The following is a 24,005-nucleotide window of genomic DNA, read 5'->3' on the forward strand; positions in this document are numbered from 1 at the left end:
AAATATTTATTTAAAGTTGCTTTAATTTATTGAAGCAATAATTACAATGAAACTAACGATACATACAGATTTAAATTTATTTGTAGTTGCTATGGCTCTTAAAATGAGATTACATTGATTAATTATGTTCGATTTGATTTGTATCAATATTTTGAAGTTTGTTGTATTTGAAAGTTTTACTTTTGTTAAAGGATTTTTTCTTTTACTCAATTAGCAAAAAACAAAATATCTTCAAAATGTCGAAAAATATTTTTAACCGAGTCTATCTTTCATCTTAATATCTACGTATCAAAAACATAAGTTGGGGTTCGGTTCATATTATTTTTTACTTAAATGTACATGGCATCATAATATTTTTAATTTAAGCAGCCGTAAGGTAGGTACCATTGCAACTTATTTATGGAAATTCAAATAATACCTACAATAAAATATACCTACGTAGCTAATATCATAATTATTTAATTGCAAGTAAGTAAGTAATTATTTAGAATGGAAGTAAGTATAAGTTTCAAATACAAAAAACAATATAATATAATATAATCTACCACAAAACATTTAAAGACTTTTCACTTAAATATTCAATATTTATTTCAGTTGAATACATTATTGAAACAATTTAATACGTACAAACATCACATTTTACGTAGATATACACAATATTGTTAAGACCTAGCGTGCACCACGGTGCGGCGAGTTGCGGTGCGTTTTAAAATCAGTTTTGAATTTAAATCTATCATAATCCGGTGCGGATTACGGATTTTAAAACGCACCGCAACTCACCGCACCGTGCTGCGCGCTAGCTCTAAGTATGTAGGTAATAATATTAATTTATGGTATGATGGTACGATGCTATTAAAACACTCGTGTTTTATTACCATCTACTATGGACCGATTCATAAACTACTATTACCTATGTTTTACTCAATATTATTTAGGTTTATACTAGTGTATTCAAAAATGGTTTACAAATTTTAATTCCGTCTACATCTAACGTCTATAATAATAATGTAACAGATACTTTTAAAATATATTTCAGTTATTATTTGCATTTTATCACTATGCACAACATTTTAATTTAAAATATTAAACCAAATCAAGTTATCTAATTTTAGGACCGAAGGATCTACACTGATGCCAGTCGCGCGTACAAACTACAGACTACATACAAACACCAACACATTGGCATTGTGTGCTATAATAAGGCTGAGATATATAGAGCGTAATTTGACTTTGCTCAGACTTTACTTAGACTGTGATCTGTAGAGCACTTTGACTTTGAGCACTCAGACTTAAAACACTGTTTTTTTTAGTACAATAACAACTGTTAAAACAAGACAGCGTTATATCGGTGGCATAAACCTCTTTTTTACTGAAACTTAAGCCTAAGCAAAGTCAAACTACATTAACTAGTACAGTACAGCAGTATAAATCTCAGCCTTAAAGTACAACAATGCGACGCTAACAAAGCTGACAGTCCAAATAAAAAGTCCACCAAGGTACGCGACCGACCCCAGCCGCGGAGGAACCCAGTTCTAAAGCATTGTTTATACGAAACCATAGCTGGATACCAGTCTCACTGGCAGTCAGCACTGGCTTGGTATTGGCCTTGTATAAACAGTTTTTCAAGCCCTAGCTTGGCTTGAAAAACTGTTAACAGCGCTGGTGAGAATAGAGCGCCCATCTATTTTTCAAGCCAGTAGGACTGGCGCCAGCACACTGGCTTCGTATAAACCATACTTAAGAAAACAGCATGCTACGTGAATACTCGTACTTAATTAAATAAATTGAAGATAAAATCGCGATTTATAAAATATGCAATTAGCTGTTTTTTTAAAGTCTACTTAAAGTAGGTATTTTATAATGAAATTATTTTATGTGACTAAGCAAGAATCATAATGCAGCGTGTAGACTGTGCCAAAAATCTTTAACGTTATAATTAGCATTATGTTTTTTAATTAAAGTGTTATTATTTATATATTATATCATTTTCAGATACAAATTCAGATAAGTATTTTTAAATCTGAATTTTCATTTGAGGTTGCCAGTTACAAATTTAAGTTAGGTACCTACATGATTTGTTTTGTTTAGTGTGGTGGTACCTAGTCACCTATCATTAAATTACAAAACGCGCAACTTGAATTACGCTCTATTTTGTTTATTTAAATAATTAAGTATATTCGGCCAATCGGATATTTTTGGGCCGTTATTCTTCGTACCTAACTATTTTATTATCTACACATCCTCTTTATAAGTTAGTAAGAATAAAGGTAGAAAGCATTAAAATCATTATTAATATTATTTGTAATGTACTAGCTTATTCCCACGACTTCGTCCGCGTGGACAAAAATTTCAAACTCCTATTTTACCCCCTAATTTTCAAAAATCCTTTCTTATAGAGAATGTCTTCGTCATAATAGCTATTAGCTGCATGCCAAATCTCAGCTCTATCCGTCCAGTAGTTTGAGCTGTGCGTTGATAATTATATCAGTCAGTTAATCAGCTTTTCCTTTCATATACTTACTTATTTAGGTTTGCTATTTTATTCCTATTAAAAATATCTGCATACCTATTATTATAATTAATCTTCTCTATATATAAAAATGAATCGCTGAATGTTTTGCTGATCGCAAATCTCGCAATCTCGAACAGCTGAACCGATTTCGCTAATTCTTTTTTTATAATATTCCTTGAAGTACGAGGAAGGTTCTTATGGAGAGAAAAATGTAATAAATTGCCTGAAAAAGAATCGACTGTTCGGCGGTAGTAGGAACTATTATATATTCTGTGGCGGTACGAAGTTCGCCGGGTCAGCTAGTACCTATTCAATATAATTTAATATATGCATGTTGCATTTTCTATAGATATTTTTGTTATTTAATGTACCTAGTCGTAAAGAAAATAAAATACCTACCTACCTATGTAGGTACCTACTTGATAATATATTTTTGAAAAATACCCAATGCTCATGTTTTTTAATACTTTTCACCTTTACCTTATTAAACATTAATTAAATATAATTAAAATGCCTACTGTAGGACAATATAATTATACCTATTTCTGGTGTATTTGGTTTTACCTTACAGTGAATAGGCCCCAATTTTTGAAACGTGGATAAAATAAAATTCCTGGCCATGCCATTCCAATCTGATAAAAATCTGGAATAGTAGGACCTATTAACTAACTTAGTTCAGTATTATAAGAGGAATGTGCAACATCCACATAAACTCAAGAGAGTTTCAGGATGTCAAGCGGAAAAATGTACAATTTTTTTTTGAAATAAAGATTTAAAAAAACCTATTTATTTCGGCGGAGCGAATCGTATCTATTTTAATTTTACCTAGCGTTTCAAAAAAGGGGGATGTTTAATAAATTAAACTACATCTAACAAACCTGCTATAAAACGCCATAAAACACTCCTATTTATAATAACATTTACTTAATAAATAATAAATTCGACTAAAACTGAAAACTAACTACACGATTTGCCGATGCTTTTTTAAACATACCCCGTTTACTCGTTTCAATGAGCGTGCTAACGTAAATCGAGAAAAAACATTTTGATTTATTTTTTCGATTCCACATCGAGACTGTAAAAAATTAATGAAACTTTAATAATGTATCTTAAGAGCTTCCGAGACGGTCAAGCGGCTTGACGTCAAGTAGATTTTTGCTTGAGTCAAGCATTCTGACCGTTTACAAAGTTTGCTTGATGCTTGATATTCATTTAAAGAATCTTCTTGAATTAGAACCTCTTTCACGGTCTGACTTGCGAGTTGCGCCCAATTTTTGCGAAGTTTTGCAAGATAAGTATTAGAGTCAGCTTTCCCATTCAAATTTAGGTATTAAGACGTTACTCTCACAGAACAAAGAAATTAAGTTTGCGCGAGGACATAGGACCAACACTGCTTCACAAAAAATCTAATTAATCTATAAGATGAAAATGAATCACTAAATGTGTTGGTCATCGCAAATCTCGAGAACCGCTGAACCGATTTCGCTAATTCTTTTTTTATAATATTCCTTGAAGTACCTACGAGGATGGTTGTTACGGAGAGAAAAATTAAAAAATTTGAATCGACTGCTAGGCGGAACGAAGTTCGCCAGGGCAGCTAGTAATTAATATAAGTAGAAACTTCTTATTGAAACCTCCAAGTTACTGGCACCTCTTGTATCAAGCATCTCTAGCGTATTCCTCGCTGTAGTGAGATGAAAACTTGTGTTTCGCATGGCTGCAATTATTTGCACTCGAGTCTTTGAATTCTCGTTACGCTCAGCATTCTGTTTTTGAACCTTAGAATCCTTCGCTGGCTCGGAATTCGATACAAACTCTCGCGACAAAATAACAACTTTGCAGCCTTGCATAACAAATAACTATCGTGGGTATGTGTAAAAAGGCATTTCACTAATAAATAAGCGACATAATCGTCTATGTTTGGTACTTTAGACTCAATAATGAATAGATTCATGTATAAGTAAGTAATTAAGACAATAATATTATTACCCTAAGTTTAAGGGCGATTTTTTAAATAACCAGATGAAATTTAAAACAGACGAATAAAATTGATATCTTGGCATATTTCTAGCAGGTACAAAACTGTGATCAACGCCGAATTTGTTAGATATTATTTGGTAATTAAAAAATCGGACCTAAATATAAAGTAATAAATACAATAATGAATATCCTAACTTTATGAATATAATCTTCATTTAAGGGCCGATTTTTAAATAACCAAATAAACTTTAAAATCTACGAATTTAATTGATATTTTGGCATATTTCTAGTAAGTAGGTACAAAACTGTTAAAATGCCAAATTTGTTTCTTAGATAAAATATTATTTGGTAATTAAAAAATCCCCCCTATATATTATAAAAACCGTACCACAATGATCTTTTATTTAAGTTTCACTTTGACAAGTGCATTTTTATACATTAACGGCCTTAGGCACTTGTCTCACCGCCGCAAGGAAGCGATTAGTTTCCGACTATTTTCTCGCTGAACCGGCGTGCGTACAATTGATGGATAAATTATAATTCCATGTCAATGAAAGGTATAAATATATTATTAGTTGATCACTGACTGTGCAAATTGTCACAAATTCGGCGAGAGATCTCTCTCTACAAGTTTGTCGCAGCGATAAGAGCTATCAAAGAAAAAATCAATGGCGACGACGCTTTTTTGGTAGTCAAAACGCACAGTTTGCGCATGGATAATGTACGACTGAGCGATTAATCGCCCGTCGTACTCACATAGCCTAGCGATAAACTATTCTAACTATACAGTTGCTTTTCGTTGCTCACCAACACGTTTCAGTGTTTAGCTCAACTCATTTTTCGCTAGTCGTCGGCGGTCGAACATGTGCCTTACTTAGAAACGTTGGTCAGCAGGTTAATAATTACACACCAATTTATCTCTTCCTGTCAGATGACCTTTTTCTTTGGAACGTCCTATTACAGATGTAATAGGACGTTCCAAAGAAAAAGGTAAAGCATTGTTTAACTATAACAACCCCTAACTAACGTTTAAAAGTAACGCCATATTACTTAATTAAGCTATAAGTACGTACATACAATTTTACACACATAAACAATTTTATTAGGTATCGATATACATTGCGAATAACCAATATTTTGTAAGCAGACCTAAGTAATAGCTTATTATGATTATAACATACTAAGTACGTAATAACAATAAAATAGAACTTTCGTTTTATACAGAAGTGGAGAATAAATAGGTAGGTATAGGTAATTTTACTAATTAAACTCTGGACCAATTTTGTTGTACTTAAGACTAAATTAAAATTAACACAATCAAAATAATGGCAATCTTTGCTTCTATGGACTAAGTTAATTTTTAGTCGCGTCAATTTTGTCTAGTCAAAAATTAGTGTGCTACAATATTAGAAGTTACCTATTATTAACAATTTCCTAAATTGAAAATAGTTCCTTTTGCTTAGGGTTTGGTAGAACTAAAATTATATATTATAATCTGCAATTTTATCCTATAAAATAAAAATTTGTAATAAATATTTTGTTAAGCTGATTGAAATAGAAAAATATAATAAGGAAAATTTAGTCTAAAATAGTTTTGAATGGACCAGCTTTAAATATTTTTTTACAAACAATCTATGTACCTATTCAACATCTAAAAGTGGTTATAAAAATATTATAAGCAACAGTCAAAGAAATCTATAAAGATTGGTATCAAAGTTCTACTATAAAGCTGGCGTCACACTAAGGGTAGATACATCACACCGCTGGTAATACGCTTTAGTAAAATTACTGTTATGGAAAATGTGAAAAGATATGTAAGAAGGTAGGCATGTACGCGGCGTGACGCTATTCTGCAATAGATAGTGGATAGTACGTTCAAACTCCAATAATAAAGTATACTTATAAATATTGACTGCACCAAATAGAGTGCAAGAGTTCAATCTTTACTGAGTCAGTTTAATTTGATTAAAAAGAAATAGTTTTTATATTTACACATTCGCGCATCGTTCATCTGATTGAGTTGAAACTATGTGCAGTTGTTTTGGGACTTGCGAGAAGGATTCTGACATACCTAGTAGTAGTACTATCAGCGCATGATAGGTGGCGCGCGAGTTGCATTGTAACGCGTGCTTAGACATTAGCTAGTAAGTAAATATAAAATTAGTAATAATAGTTGATTAAAAATATTTAAATTTTTCATAAAATGTTTAAAAAAAACAAATAAGTAAGCAGGTTTGTAAGTTAGAGTTTTAATGCAGGTTGCTAACGAAAACTGGACCAGGCATTTAGTAGGTATTTTTAATCGGTCTTTTCCAGACTGGCAATATTTTTTTTGCATTTTTTTCTAAACATGGAATGTAATCTACATTGATTTTTAAATAAAAAAAAACTACAAATCGACGATATTTAATAAAAAATAACAATGTACATTTAAAGTTCCATACGTGCGTAGTTCCATAAGTCTGAGCAAATCAAAGTGCGCTTTATAGATCTCAGCCTAACTATTCTGCTCGAAGACTGCGCACGTTGTGATTCCAATGTTTGCAATACATTGCGTGCTCAAAAATTACAACATTAGTATTAAATCGGTAACCCGTCACTTAATTAAAATAAGTGGTATTTGTGATTTCGTTAACCTATTCAAAAAGTTTTAGTTAGCATGTCCCTTAGGTACACTCTGTATATTATTTACTTTATTATATTTTGTCAGACGTACGATCCATTATAATATTGCTAAAGGTTTTTTAATTCCCCCTAAACAGACGACAGATAAAAAATATATTGGGGTATAAAAATAAATGCGGTAACTAACAATTCAACATTAGAAACTTTGGTCCAAATTGAAGAAAATAAAACTTTTTATAATAATATTTTATCCGTCTCATTTTGAACACAATTTAAAATTACAAGATATGGTATATTTTCGATAAGCCTTAGGTATCTATAATATGTATAGCAAATAGCAATTTTATGTTGTTACGAATTTTTAAGGTAAATATTTTAACAAAGAAAGATCTTCTAAAAATACTCTAATTATTTTGTTTGACGTAGGTAGTTCAGCTGATAGTGACTAAAGGAGTCGTATTATACATAATATATATTATAGCACGAGTGATGTTAAAATTTTAAAACATCTATAAATATATAGGTAAATCGGTAATGAAATAGAATTCATAGAGTCCGAAACTTTAAAAAACGCTCAACAAAACTAATTTCTACAAAAAAGAACGATAGGTATATTTTACATGTTGCTGACTGCTGTGCCAGAGTGGAGTTGAGTTGTTGATGAAATAAGGTACCTGTAAATACAAAAAGGGTATAGTATATTGCCTGAAATAACTTTACAGTGAAAATTTTTAAACACGTTAGGTAAACGTATAGATGAAAGTTCCGTCCTTAAAAACTTTGTCATTTAAGAGAAAAATTCAAAACTCTAAGGTTTTAGACCAACTTTAGATTTTTTTTCTATCGAGAAATCTTTGTCTTATCATGTTTTCATCGGATAGAGTTCTAAAGAATTTAATGAAAAATATCATTTATATTAATTTCTAATTTTTAGGTCCACGCATTACGAACTTATTTTAATTTTAGTATCGACGAAAATGGAGATTGCCGCGTTTATGAGAAAATTCAAACATTCCTTCGGAATTTCTACTTCCATAAGTTTTCTTTCAAAAAGGAGAAAATTTCGGTTAGAATTTCGTAGTTTCCCGATTCGATAGGTAGGTAGAGGAGAAGTTCTATCTTTTTTGGAAGGTTAAAATCAGACGATTTCCCTCAGTGTAGGTATTCAAACTAAACTTTAGTGATGTTTAACATAGGTAAGCCGTAAGAACTAGGAAGTAATATGGGGGTTTTTTTTTCGGCTATTCCCCTGATATATACATTTCAGGTTTTTTAAATTAATTTAGTATTAAATTTTAATTAATTAATATGAGTAAGAGATTTTTACGTCGATTTACACTTTAGTTTTGGTTTATACAGTTCGAAGGACCAAAATTTCTTTACTAAAGTATCGGCTGACAAAATTCAAATAGGTAGGTTGGTACACATTTTTGGCTTGGATTAATAATAATTTCTAGTTTACGTACCTCGGCTTCAATCCTCTATAATAATGTTTACAGACCTAGAAAATATAAGAAATCCATTAATATGTATAAAAATTGTTTTGGACAGTTCATTATGCATTCTATGTAAAAGGGATTATTGTCACTTTAAAATTCAGTTAATGGAATGAAATCTTTACTTAGAGGTTGCTTGGAGAAGGTAATATGGGCAATTGAAGGTTCCCAATAATCATGGAGGTAACAAGGTGGTCCCATAATGACTTGACCTGATAATATACTTAGTTATGTGCAACAGCGTGTGACATATTATGCTGCCGAGTTTCTTGCTGGTTCTTCTCGGTAGGAATTTCATTTCGAACCAGTGCAAATTATTTTGACGATTCAAAAGCACTTGTAAAAGGTATTCTATTCAAAATACATTCTAATTCATTCTATTCTATTCATCGTGTTGTGGGTATGTCTTCTCAGTAATTAAATAGACAACTGCAAAATGTTTCAACAAGAAGTCAGAATAAAATTTGCAGTAGAAACAAAAGAAAAACGCATGGGCAAAACATGGAATTATTATGTACTATGGGACAAAACGGTCTCTAATGGTCTGTTCCTGCTCCACGATAGTGTACTACTGTCGATCGAAAAGCATTCTTTCGTGAGTGCGGCTTATGTTTTCCTTTTGAAACAGGGCTTGAGGGGTAAAAATTTTCAAGCAGCCGTCTTACCTCAGTCATTTGAAGGCAAAGATTCTGTATATTTTTTAACGGATAGAGATATTGTTCAAAAGTGTGTTTAAGTATATTAAAAAAGAGGCTACTAAAATAAAAATAGTTTTTCGATAATTTCGTTTCCTTTACTAATTCATAGTTAGGCCGGGTAATTATGGGACCACTCACGTATTTTGTATATGGGCTTTTATTGGAATAAGCTAGTAGAGCTTATTCGGGATAAGCATCGCATACTTGGATTATATAATTTGTTTTAAAGCAATTTATTGATTATCAATTTATAGGTAAGTATGTCTACAGTAAGTTTTAAATAGCAGCATTAGACACAAGATAACACAATTGCAATACAAAGCTCAGATTTTTTGAGTCGATTTAAATTTGCAACTTTGATAAATAACAGCGTCAATAGCGCCTTCCATCAGCTGGGTTTATCACTTCATAGCAATCTGCGATTTTCAAGCTTAGGCAGTTGCTTAGCATAAAAGTCGGCTCACGCCCGTTCAGTACCCACATTCCGCACATTGTTTTGGTTTAATTGACATTTGAGTCCACCAATCACAACAAAGTATTCTTAGACCCTGTCCCCCGCCAACATTTTACGATTTTGCTTTCATACAAAACCTGTATGCGTACTCTTGAGGTTGAATTCTCTATGATTTTCACACATCCCCGCTACCCTCGCATAAATTTTTGTAGAAAGTCAGCCTACCTTCCTACCAATCTTCAATATAAAGCCGTAAGTAATAAATATAGTGATCAAGTTGCAAATAAAAATCAAGACTCATAGTTTCAGGTTTAAATCAAAGAGACGGCATAAGGTTTCAGAAACACACGATTTCACTGTTCACGAAGATACAATAGACAGATAAAGCTAACATTTAGGGCGAATACACAGGGTTAACGGTAATTGGAAAAACTGCTACTAATCATAACACACTGATAAAAGTTCTAGCCTCTCGAATTGACGAAGTATCCATTAAGTTTATTCGTGGCGCGCTACCTACAAAATTACGATAGTTTGGTTTTCATTTGAATATTAATCAATCAAGATCAATTAAGTTTTATAGAATAATCTAGAAATTAATATCTATGTCTGTGGTTTTCCAGATTTCTGTAAAAATGGGCACCCAACCCACTTAGTTTTAAAGATAAGCGGGATAAACGACTTGTGTGACTTAGAAAATACATTTTTACGCAAATCTGGCAAACCACTGACACAATTTGGTTCTAGGACGTGTCTACAAAAATTCATTAAGTATTATTGGTTAATATTCAAAATATGAAAACCAAATTACGTTTGTATGGAATGCGCTTGAGAGCGCGCTAGGGCTGCTAGGGAATATTTACTTAAAAAGTTGTTAGTTGCAATATTTTCGCAACTACCGTCGAGCTGTATGATGATTAGAACATGGTAAAATGTTAGTCGAACCGAAAAGAAATGACAAGGCGTTGAAAAGTAAAATCCTAAAATGCTTGCTTGGCTCGTATTTTCATCAACGACAACCATGTTCTTTTTCATCAAGCTTTCTCAACAACGACACTGCCCACTTACCAAAAGAGATTATTATTATCAAATAGTAATTACGAAATAACAACATACTTTTTATCACTATTTATTATATAATAACAAGTAACTTCTAAATTAAACTTCGGTTACCGAAAGTCGTTCACACAAAGTTGGCTGAAAATATGAGAGAAAATAATGGCATGATTAGTCTAAAATCTTATCAAATGTAGAAAAAAATTAGCGTCATTCTCTAAGGTGCATAATTTTATATTTTTTTAGTGGTGTTACTTACCAATGATTAAAGCCAAAATGATGATTCCAATGACAGCTGCAATTATCATCATCTGCAAAAATATATATTTTACTATTAATATTTTTTATTAAATTAATAATTTTTATATACATTAACAAAATATGTGTGTGCATCAGGGTTGCTAATATATTGACATCCGCGGATGTCGTCGTGGATGCGGAATATTAGAACTTCACATCCGCGAAAGCGGATGCGGTTGCGGATGTCTGAATTAATGCGAATGTTCCGCATATGCGGATGCGGAGGCACGCGCTATTCTGCACTCACCCACTTTCTTTGCAGGTATTAGTTGTTGCAAATATAAATCCGCATCTGTAAAATCTCCGCATTAATTGATGCGGATGCGAATTTCTGAATTATTGCGAATGTTCCACATTTGCGGATGTGGATGCGAATATCCGTAACACCCCTGGTGTGTATGACGTGTAGGTACAATCTGATAATGGACTCGGCATATTTGCTCTATCTGTCCACTGATAATTGTAAAGTACGGTTAGCAAGGAGTATTTTCAATTTTGTATATAAAATGAGATTAAATATATTTTTATCTTATGCTAATCCCATATTGACAGCTATAACGTCACAATATGGCGGCTACGTTTTTCCTTTCACAGGTTGCACGGGCAACAAATTAATAACATCAGTATTTAACAGTGATAAAATTTTTGAAAATATTGGCGCCCAAATTGGAACTAAGGCCATGTTTGGCGCCAAATGTTAAATTTTGAAAATATATATGAAAATGCATATTTCATTGTTATTTATACGAGAAAGTATTTCGTTTGTAAGAAAAAAGTAAAACCAATAAAATACCTTTAGGTTTTGCAACCAGAATTTGCTTTTAAGTTTTCCAGCTTGCTGTTCAAATTGCGACGCACCTTGTTGTAGCGCATCTGAAAGATGAAAACATAATGTGATCTCTATCAATATGAAGAGATAGATTTACTTTCGAAATCTATTGATTCATCATCATCATCATCATGATCAACCCATCGCCGGCTCACTACAGAGCACGGGTCTCCTCTCAGAGTGAGAAGGGTTTTGGCCATAGGCAACCACGCTGGCCATGTGCGGATTGGTAGACTTCACACACCTTTGAGAACATTATGGAGAACTCTCAGGTATGCAGGTTTCCTCATGATGTCTTCCTTCACCGTTAAAGCAAGTTATATTTAATTACTTACTTAAAACACACATAACTCCGAAAAGTTAGAGGTGCGTACCCGGGATCGGACCCCCGACCTCTGATAAGAAGGCGGACGTCCTAACCACTAGGCTATCACAGCTTTTTTGCCTCTCAACTCTCAACTCAATTTTTATTGAAAAAGTAAAGTTAAAGTAAAAAGTTTTAAATGTAAATCGTTTACTACTTTAAATCGAAATTTTAATTGTTTTCATCATCATCATTATCAACTGATAGACGTCCACAGCTAGACATAGGTCTCTTGTAGGTATTTCTTCTTCCACGGACTTGCGCCGCTTGAATCCAGCGGCTCCCTGCGACTCGATTGATGTCATCTGTCTACTCTTGTGGAGGTCTTCCAACGTCACTCCAGAGTTAGGTCACGATTCTAGTACCTTGGGTACTGTCGGTTTTTCGAACAGTGCGTGTTGCCAGTGATGACATAATGGATCCGAGACATGGTCGAAAACTAGGTGCCTCATAAGAAAGCTCAGAATAACTCAGTGGGCGATTTTAATTGTAATTAAGTTATGGCCTAGGATGCTTTTAATAGTCTTTCAAAACGTTCTGAAGAAAAAAAATTCTCAAAGGCTGACACAATTAATATTGAAACATCGTACCTGCCCTATCGTCGAGTTCCGAGAGCTTTTGATCTCTCTCCAATACCTTCTCCACGTTTGTTTTCATTATGTCGACCACCTGGGGAAGGTTAAATTTCAATATAAAAGATTCTTTGCGTAAGTATAATATTGTATCTACGATATACAAGGTATTAGATAATGACGTGTAAAACATCTCGGCAAGCCTAGGTTAGGCCCGATGTGTAGACGTAAAGTCCCGCAAATTCCTATTGCGCTGGAACCATGTCTCATTAACATCGAAATGACGTCATTTTAAAGTCAGCCGAAATAAAAATATACCATCAGCTCGAAACTTCAGTCTAGTGCTGACGTAACTAAAATGGCGGCCACGCGTATCAGCAATTTGCGGGAATTGTAAAAAAAATTAACCCCGTAGCGTGATACTATATCGTGTGTGATATTATTTGGGCTTAAAGAAACCCTGCAAACAACTGATTGCAGAAACGAACTAGTAAAAAACTTCTGCGAACTATGTAGTTCACATGCTAACGTTTGTCAAGTATCAGAGACAACGAAAGAATCATAAAACTCCAATGAAAACTTTGATTTTTCGGGATAAAAGTAACCTATGTCGGTCTCGGAATGCAAGCTAGCTCTGTACCCAATTTCGTTAAAATCGGTTCAACGAATAGGCCCTGAAAAGCTTGCTGACAGACAGACAGTTACATTTCGCATTTGCAATATAATTGTGGAATAATAATAGTATTAAAAATGTGATTTAACAATGATCTCTTACTAGTAATTTTAAATCGTTGCAAGTGTTTGAAAAGTAGCCCTGTATATTCATACCAATGCCTTCAAGTTACAAGTGTTTGTTGTCCAGGAATGATTTTCCTTAAGCACTCAACAAATCGTTTGAAGAAACGGGATTGTGTATTCTTGCCGCTTGAAAATTCTGTCCCTCGCTTGGGAGGGGAGGAAAGTGTGCTTGGGACGTCATTATTTTGTAAGTATAACGAGGACAAATATCTGTGGAGAACCTTTGTGGTAACTGGCAATATAAAGGTAAAAGGAAATACGCCGGATATTAGAAATGTTCGCGTAATAAGCCGATAAAGGGCCATACAGATTGCCAATAGGATCTGGGAAACTTCCGAGAGGGCTTAAAACTACGTACCTACATAGAACATAGCGAATAGGTATACGACAGTAACCACGCGCGAATACAATGTACATACCTACTTCTTTTAAAAAAGAACGAAACAATCTTACATCCCAAACCGGTCATATAAGATAGACACAGTACGCGGCAGAAAGTACTTTACATCGACCTTTAGAAGGAGATAGTAGATTTGTAGAGCGTTTTTGCGTTTAACTATTGTGAGTGATTTGTAGAGCGTTGTCTCTGTCGTAGAGACCGACAAAACGTCATATAGGTAGGTATAAGTGACAGAGACAACGCTCTACAAAACCGAAATGTCATTCTAAAGGCCGATGGACATCACTTTCTGCTTTCTGTCGCGTACTGTACCTAGGTACCTACACAACAGATGCTCTATAGTCTATTCTATAGTACCTACAAAACTCATTAACGTCGAAGTTAATAACAAATACTAGCGACCCACCCCGGCTTCGCATGGGTGGCAATGTAGCTACTTATGTAGTGTCACTTCCATACTAATATTATTGTAGTGTTGTAGTGTTGCGTAGTTTAAAAGATCTACGCGTTCATACATACAGACAGCGGCAAGCGACTTTATTTTATACTAAGTATGTAGAGATTATAATAATCTCTATCTGTCGTTAGCATCATTATAAGCTATTGTCAAAAAACAATTTAGAATATAAGTATAAAATAATAAGTATGGTCAAACAACGTCATTCAACACAGGTTGCGGCGTGGTGGTGGGTAGTGATACTTAATGGCAATGCTTAAAGATACTTACTTCATCCACTTGCGCTTGCGTCTGCTGTAAGCGACGCTGCGCGGCAATTTGTTGTGGTGTTTTGGGTCCCCCCACTGGCATGTCATCGCTGGTGGGCGCCAGGCCTCCTTCCGCCGCCCTGGGAACAATTTTAGCACATTAGGCATTATTCTATAGTGATGGCCCTCGGATATTTACCTTGGATGATGATGAATTTCTTGCTGGTTCTTTTCGATAGGAAGAGCATTTCGACCAAGCAGTGGTAGATGCATTTTCTCAATTTTTTTTTACAGATTGTGAAAAATTCATTTTAAAATGCGTTTGTAGTGTCGATTCTGACAGACAATTCGTTCGTTAAATTTAAATTCGCTTATATTAGACTTAGAGAGGTGTGCTATACTGAAAACACACTTAAATGACAGATCCAATAAAAATTGAATTTGACAGCACTAAACTATGCAATTTAGATTTTAGAGAGCAAAAGGCATTCTGTTGTTTATTTGCATAAAAATTGGCAGTCAGTGGGGAGTTGGCGATTGCCGACAACAACCGAGAGAAGTTAAAAGATAAAACTTTAAAATGACAGTCTGTTTACTATTAACATTGGCATGTCGGTGACTCTACCTCACAAAATCGCCCAACGTGGCTAAAGAAGTGTTCACTTCAAAAATCTTTTTATCACAGAATCCACTGAAGGTTTTTTCAGTGCTTAGAACTAATCTCTAAGCTATGAATAACAAGATATCTAAATATATAAAACGAAAAGGTGACTGACTGACTGACTGACTGACTGATCTATCAACGCATAGCTCAAACTACTGGACGGATCGGGCTGTTTGGCATGCAGATAGCTATTATGACGTAGGCATCCGCTAAGAAAGGATTTTTGAAAATTCAACCCCTGAGGGGGTGAAATAGGGGTTTGAAATTTATGCAGTCCATGCGGACGAAGTCGCGAGGATACGCTAGTGCGTCTATAAACGGTGACTCGTGAACCTAGGTACCTACCATTTGTCCTTTAAAATTCTTGTGATCTAATTTAGTGTTAAAATGTCGAAGCGAGCTGATGCTCAGACAATTTCTTATTAAGTATCTTTAAAAAGGTCAAACGGAGTTTATAACTTGTTTATAACTAAATACCTAAGGGACGCGTACCAAGAGTCAGATTCAACGTCTATTATGTATCATTTTTACATAAGCCAGACGTCTGGCGTCTGATGTTAGAATTACATGGCTTCTGTAAATCTGTATGAGTCCCGCAAATTGCTAATGCGCGTGGCCGCCATTTTAGTGACGTCAGCACTAGACTGAAGTTTCGAGCTGATTGTATATTTTTATTTCGGCTGACGTCATTTCGATGTTAATGAGACATGGTTCCAGCGCAATAGCAATTTGGCAATTAGACTTATACCTAAGTATTTGTCAAGTAGGGGAACTAGTTTATTTTTAGGGTTCCGTAGTAAACAAGGAACCCTTATAGTTTCGCCATGTCCGTCCGTCTGTCATGGCATGGGTATAAATATTAATCACGCCGACAAAGTGGTGAAATAAAATTGTGATAAATATTTTTTTTAGGGTAGCTCCCCTACATGTAAAGTGGGGATGTTTTTTTTTTTCTCGTCTACCCCATAGTGTGGGGTATCAGTAAGCTAAGTAGGGTTCACAGGTTAAGGAGTTATATCTGTTTTTATAGGTACTTGTGACTACGGAACCCTACACTGCGCGTAGCCCGCCACACACTTTGCCGGTTTTTTTATTGTTACATCAGCTAATAAGTAGGTATATATAAAAATATTAAATCTTTATTTCCAGCTAAGACGTCGCAATATGTCTGAATGTCCGTTCTATTCTTGGTTAGAACGCATTTTTTTAATGTTGGTTAAAAATTATGCCGAATCATTCAGTAATCAGTATAAATAATCGCGTCGACTAAAATGCATCAAGCGAAAAAAAAAATAGTTCTTACTTAGTAGATACGAATAAAAGAGTATCTGTAGTATTTATTTTCAATTCAGTATTCAACACGAACAAAGCATCAGCGAACATACAGAAATACTTACATTTTACTTAAAAGAGAATATTGTGGAGTACAGACCTATCTATTGCTACGCTGTCAATATACAGCGCACAAAGGTCTGAACTGAAGTCTTGAATAGGTATATATCTACCTACGTACTTACTCTACACCTCTTTATATACGTAGGTATATAGGTAAACCAAATTCTATGAGTACCTTTATAAAATTCCATTTGTTTTTTATTTTTACCAAGTCATTTCCCGAGTTTTTTTGGAAAGTTTTCTACTTATGTTTTGTTTTAGCTTTTCATAGAAAAATGAAGGACTTTATACAAATTTTTATTTTGTATTTTATATCTACCCTTAGACAGTTTCGTTCACTCCGCAGACAGAACCAGACTCATATTGATTCGAAACTGTACAGTTGTTATCGTTACTTGTGAGTTGTGAGCAAGTTTTCGGCATCCACATACAACAGGTGGCGCACGAATCGTATTGAAACGAACGCCGGGCATAACCTAGTGTTCTTATGATTGATAGCACTAATAAGTGCTTAGGTATATTTTTATACCTACGTAAAGTCTGAGGTAAAAATTTGGCCTCAACGAAAACCTCTTCTCCAGTTTGCACTTTCCACTTAAGGGCTCTAAAGTTATAAATAAGGGGACGCTCATGACCTGGCAACGGACCAAGTGATGCTCTGCTTCAAAAAACTAGGCGGAACACAGACCAAATTCATTAAAAAGGTAAAATCTACGTACAAAATTAATTATCAAAAGGATCATCATCATCGTCATCACAAGCCATCGCCGGCTCACTTGTGAGTTCGTAGAATGAGAAATATTTAGGCCATAGTCTTTAGTCATCACACCGGTCGAATTCGGATTGGCAGACTTTACACACCTTTGATAACATTCTGGAGAACTCTCAGGCACACAGGTTTCCTCACTGTGTTCGACGAAAATCAAAGACACACATTGTAGGTGACATAAGGACATTGTATATATTATATAGGTACATACAGGTCCAAAGTAAGTAAGTATAACTTAATATTTAATTTTTGAAGAACAAAGAACAACAGAAAGTATTTAGATAAGGTAGTAAAGTATTCCTACCTGTACATTTTCCTAAGCGTGACCTCGGCAGATAATATATCTGCTCTGAAAATCTTGTACCAAAACCCGCATGTATACGACCGGCTTTTGACCTGTATCTAGTGCAGATCTTAACAGGGATATTGTGTCCTTTCTAACGTTTTCATTATGTACTTATTTATGTTTTCATAAAGTTTTAGGATAGAAAAACAGCGAAAGTGTATGACGGCTTTAATTAAATACAAGCTCAACCACAATTTTAGCAATACAACTTTTATCCCGTAGTCATGTGTAAGTTTCCAACGACAAGTTTTTTTGTGATTGTCTTTGAAAAATATTTAAACCTAAAGTCTTTTTTTTTATAAAAAATAGCGAGCAAACGAGCAGGCGCGTGACTAAGTAATTACCGCCGCCCATGGACATTTGCAGCAACAGAGGAACCGCCAATGCGTTGCCGCCTGCTGGCATTTTAGGAATTTATTGATCCGCACTTTGAATAACCCCATGTTGAAATCTAAATATATAAAAGGAAAAGGTGACTGACTGACTGACTGACCGACTGATCAATCAACGCACAGCTCAAGTTACTGGACGGATCGGGCTGAAATCTTTCATGGAGATAGCTATTATGACGTAGGCATCCGCTAAGAAAGGATTTTTGAAAATTCAATCTCTAAGGGGGTGAAATAAGGGTTTGAAATTTGTGTAGTCCACGCGGACGAAGTCGCGAGCATAAGCTAGTCTTTCTATAAAGCAACTTATTTTTTTTGCAGTTTCTTGGGATATTGATAAAGATAGCAGGTTCGGGACACCGGACAGCGCGAGCGTTGCGTAACAGATTTATTTCACTTTTCAGTGCGAAAGAAGGACAGACGACATCAAAGGAGTTGCAGGGAGCCGCTGGATTCGGGCGGGCCGGGCGGTGCAAGACCGTGGCGTGTGGAAGTCCCTACAAGAGACCTATGTCCAGCTGTGGACATCTATCGGTTCTTAATTATGATGACAAGTGTCATAGAATCGAGTTAAATATCGCCTCGGGATGCGCCGCCCGAGACGCGTAGGAGGCGCCGCGCCGGGCCCATACTCCATAGGCATGTAACGACTTATTACATCTTATTACGTTACGCTATAGGCAGTTACTTTAAATATTGCCTAAAAGGGTAGATTCCTCCAACATCAATCATACTAATGTTATAAATGCGAAAGTGTTTTTGTTTGTTGATTTGTCTTTCAGTCACGCTGCATCACGGCTACGGAGTGACATAATTTTTTGCAGCGGCAAAGACTTGAGAGTGACATAGGCTACTTTTATCCCGTAAAATCAAAGAGTTCCCAGGGTATTTTCAAAATTACCTAAATCCATGCGGATGAAGTCGCGGGTATCAGCTAGTGCTGTACAAAATACTTATAGACAACCATTTTGCGAAACTTTTTACCTAAATCAGGAAGCGGGCTTAAATTCAAAATAGCCTTGGTATTTAATCCTTTGAAACGTCAAAGATATCCGTTCAAAGACTCAATATCAGTAGATTGAATCTATCATTCCTTCTTGTTATAGTTCTCTTGAGCTTTTACTTCAATTGGATTCACAATCACAAGGGAAATGTTTTCACAAATAAGCATCATCTCTGTAGGTTGACTACCTCTCTGACTTGGTAGTGAGCGCTCTCTATTAAGGGGAGTTTTCGGATTTGACTGTTTACAGAGGTAGTTTCAAGTGTTATAGCGGCAAACACATTCTGTGATAATTTCAACTCTCTACCTATTATACGGTTCTCGAGATACAGACCGATATACAGACAGATAGCGGAGGGTTCGTAATCCCGTTGGCACCCTAAAACATGTTTAAAACTGTATAAAACCGATTATTTTTATTAATTTTAAATATTGTTTTAAACACTTGCTAGAAAGCAATGCCAATCCTGGCACCAACCCATTACTTATATTTAACTACCAATATTATAAATGCGGAAGTGTGTCTGTCTGTCTGTTAGCTTTTCACGGCGGCCCAAAAAATTAATCGATTTTGATGAAATTTGGTACAGAGTTAGCTTACATCCCGGGGAAGGGTATAGGCTTATCCCGGAAAATTTAAGAGTTCCGACGGGATTTTTAAAAACCTAAATCCACGCGGACAAAGTCGCGGGCATCATCTAGTATTTAATAAAAAACCACGTTGTAAAAGCGACGTTAATTTAGATTGCGTGCTCAAAATATGGCCTTTATCGACCCCTAAGTGCAGTTTTATCCACGAAATAACATAGTAGGAATGAGTAGGTAAGTATAATACTATGGAAGGTCAGACACGAAGCACTACATCGACATTTCTTTTGCCGTAGCTCACAAAGTGCTTGCTTAGCAATATGCGTAGCAGACGAGTTTATTATTTGATTTTCCCCTTTGTATTGTCACAGTGTAAATACATACAGTGAGACGATACCCTATATTATGTTTGAGCCTTGAGGTCGATTTTGTAAAACCTGCATCAATCATTATTACAATCTCAATTGTAATGATTGGCTGAATTTGTGCGATTCTTGTTGCAACAATGCATTGTAGCCAATAGTGAGCGAGCGTCAAATAATCAGAGGTGATTGCGATCGTGACATTGTAGCCATCATTCTACCGCAATCGAGCAGCTGGCTTCACGGTCTTAATGCCTATAGTACCCAAAAGACTGATCAACTACTAAGCAAATGTAAACATATTTTATACTGATTTAATCCATTATCTAAATATATAAAAGGAAAATGTGACTGACTGACTGACTGACTGACTGATCTATCAACGCACAGCTCAAACTACTGGATGGATCGGGCTGAAATTTGGTATGCAGATAGCTATTATGACGTAGGCATCCGCTAAGAAAGGATTTTTGAAAATTCAACCCCTAAGGGGGTGAAATAGAGGTTTGAAATTTGTGTAGTCCACGCGGACGAAGTCGCGGGCATAAGCTAGTAATTTATATAAATGCGAAAGTGTGTCTTTCTGTCTGCTAGCCTTTCATGGCCCATCCGATCAACAGATTTTGATGAAATTTGGCACAGAGATAGCTTGCAGACCTAGGAAGGACAAAGGCTACTTGTTATCCCAGAAAATATAGATATATATTCGAACTGTATAGTAACGTTTGATACTGCCGATTTCATTCCGGCCATCTAAATTTTGTCGTTGGGAAATCCACCCTAATAATTCGATTTTATTCTTTTGAAAGAACATTTTATTTTCGCGACGTTCCATCGCTTTTTCCCAGTTAGATTTAGGTCTAGAATTCAATTTTCGGTTGAGAACTGAAGATAGTCTCGTAGTGATCGATACATTTTTTCTGAACCAAGACATTAAAGAATGCTACGAAATACCTATGGCTATGGTTGAAAAGTCTGAGAATTAGAGCGTACTTACCTATAAACTTTTTTATTCTCATTGAATCTTTAAAATATTGTTATTTTTGGCTACTATCTTTGCTACTAATGTCTACTGGCCAATTAGGAAGAAGCTTTGTAGGTATATCCCTGATTTTGCTGAACGTATGGTTCAGCAAAATCATCATATTATTATAATCATAACAGAAAAACTAAAAACTTATTAAACTTAAATATGTCCATGGAGGTGACAGGGATTCTAATCCGCAATTCATTCGATCTACTCGCCAACTACATAATTTGGAAAAACTGGGTACTCATTATTTGACAAGAGACAGTGAAATATAGAACCCAGAACCCCACCGACCAATCCTATAAATTCCATTAATTACTAGAATTTGACAAATGTTTAGGTTAGGCCAGTCAAATTAGATGTTTCCATGCTTCCAGTAGCCTGGCATGGCAATCAATCAATGTGGTCACAATCGATACAACGTCACAGGTCAAAGACCTAGATGTAGGGACACGAGGCTGCGACTAGCTGAAAATACTTTAAGCAGTGTTGATATTACGGTGTTGACGAAAATCGCTTCAATTATGAAAATTGTATTTGTTTGTTTATTTGTTAGTAGGTATACAGTTATAGTACGCGACAAATCGAGATGGCAATCGGGGAGGGAACGTCTGGCACTCCCGCACTAACGCGGTGCGGACGAGCGCAGGTGACATGTGAGTGTACGGGGCGTTCCCTCGCGTCATACCCCGTTTGCCATCTCAATCAGTCGCGGACTAGGTACTTCATGCCAATATAGCGATAATCACTAGACCGATTGCGATGAAACATTCGAAGAAGAATAAAATATATATAACAATTCGAGTAGGTAAAGGCGTACTTATACTTGAATTTTACGTCGAATTTGAAGCCAAAAGGCCGGTAAAAGCTGATTTTAGTGGCAATTTTTTTGTTTTCTTCAGACATTGAGACTTGAATTTCCACGTAGCTGGTAAACAATCCACGTTATTTTTTTTAATTAGGTCCTTCCTCTATGTTCCTCTTTAGTGTCAAAATAGCGTAATAAATTAACGTAGCGGAATTGATGATATCAAATCCGTTATATACTTTATTGAACTTAATTATATTTTTTAAAATTTTCGAATTGCATACTACACAAAGCAGATGTAAGTACTTTACTAACTTAATTATATAGGTAGGTATCTACTTATTGTAACTTGAACATAATACGTGATTTGCAATACCTATAGGTATGTACATAAGTATCTACCTAATTAAGTAAAATGTCTTGTAGGAATGTATCTAGACATTACATGTTACGTAACAATATTATAATGTTGAGGTAAACTTATCAGTAAATTCGTAAACATGAAATTGTTATTTCCAATTCGTTACTTACATTTTTGCACTTGACTTGCTCAGCTACGAAGATGGAGAAAATCCGAAACTCGCTGAACGCGTTTGCCAAAACCGTCACAGATAATTTTACAATATTCATTCACTGAAAAATAGCTTCCCGATCTATGCACCTTCACTGCCCAGCACCAAATGAATGTGTTTTATGAATGGGATGCTCACTAGATTTCCCTACAAGTACATCGACCAATAGTCTATTTATAGTCACGGCTTTTCACTCCTTTAAAAGTCTTTTCCAATATTAAATTTTACCGTAAACACTCCCAAAAGATATCACGTTAACAAATTAAAGAAATCGCCGGAGAATAATGGTAAAATGCGCGATATTTAAGAAAATACCGATAGAAGTGAAAACCTTCCGTGACAAGGTTTCCCGATTTGCATGGAAGAGGGCGCGCCTGTATTTGCCTTAATAGGTTCGAATGGTCTAAAAATACCATTACAAAATACACGCAAAATTCTACTCTACATTGACAGAACTAAAGTTGTAATTCTGTTGTAGCAAAAAATAGTATGTCTGTATGTAGTTAATGTGTTTTTGGGTATGTGTGAGTTAAAAACTCTGCGCATGCGTATTAGAACGGGTGGTCGGGAACAAAAATCAATTCGGGTATGTGGGTGTTACGTAATGATAGAGACAAGTTTGTGTTGGCGATTGTCCTACCCTATACTCTAATTGAGGTTAATCCCATTTAATGCATTCTTGTAAAAGAGTATTTTCTTAAAGGATTAATGGAAAACGCTTCCAGCGGAGTAGGGGTTTTGTCCTGAAAATAAGGGTTCAATTAGTTAAGCCTGCGAGTTTCGACAGGCACACGAGGGACGTGGGAGGGGTAGATTCCGTCTCTTGACTCAAGTGTAATGTATTGACAAAAACTTCCATTGAACTTTCTCATGTTACTGTTACGAGTATATCGAAAATTCAGAAAGTTCCAATAGACGTTACTATTCTATTATGTTTCATTTTCATCGATAAATGAAACATTTTTCCATGAAGTAGATATGAAACATTTTTTAGGTTTTTTCGAAGATTTAAAGGTACAATCACTACGTATAATTATCACTACTTCATATTATAAATGCGAGAGTGTGTTTGTTTGTTTGTTGGTTTATCGGTTTGTTGATTTGTTCTTTAATCACGTCACAGTGGAGCAATGGATCGACATTTTGCACGGCTATAGTTTAAGACCTTGAAAGTGACATAAGCTACTTTTTATCCTGGAAAATAATCAAAGAGTTCCCACGGGATTTTTAAAAATCTAAATCCACACGTACGAAGTCGCGGGCATCAGCTAGTAGTTTAGTATGTTTGAA

At 35.2% G+C, this 24,005-nt stretch overlaps 1 protein-coding gene across 3 annotated transcripts; it reads right to left on the reverse strand.

Moving 5' to 3' along the window:
• Positions 1-63: 63 nt before the first annotated feature.
• On the reverse strand, positions 64-23,086 carry LOC117992400 (neuronal synaptobrevin-like). Of its 3 annotated transcripts, XR_011238012.1 has the most exons (8): positions 22,675-23,085; positions 14,812-14,929; positions 12,905-12,983; positions 11,915-11,994; positions 11,081-11,132; positions 8,584-8,618; positions 5,444-7,791; positions 64-5,410 (listed from the first exon to the last, which is right to left on the reverse strand). XR_011238012.1 is itself a non-coding variant. In XM_034980091.2 (7 exons), coding segments are annotated over exons 1-6 (339 nt in total). In that variant the 5' UTR covers positions 22,677-23,085; the 3' UTR covers positions 64-7,791; positions 8,584-8,610. The 3 variants fall into 3 exon arrangements, 2 of the variants coding, with proteins under 2 accessions (XP_034835982.1, XP_034835981.1); XM_034980091.2 differs by having other exon boundaries at positions 64-7,791; XM_034980090.2 differs by lacking the exons at positions 64-5,410; positions 5,444-7,791; positions 8,584-8,618 and adding an exon at positions 8,639-10,962 and having other exon boundaries at positions 22,675-23,086.
• Positions 23,087-24,005: the final 919 nt, after the last annotated feature.

Source organism: Maniola hyperantus, chromosome 21 (assembly GCF_902806685.2).
Source record: "Maniola hyperantus chromosome 21, iAphHyp1.2, whole genome shotgun sequence".
Lineage (NCBI taxonomy): Eukaryota > Metazoa > Arthropoda > Insecta > Lepidoptera > Nymphalidae > Maniola > Maniola hyperantus.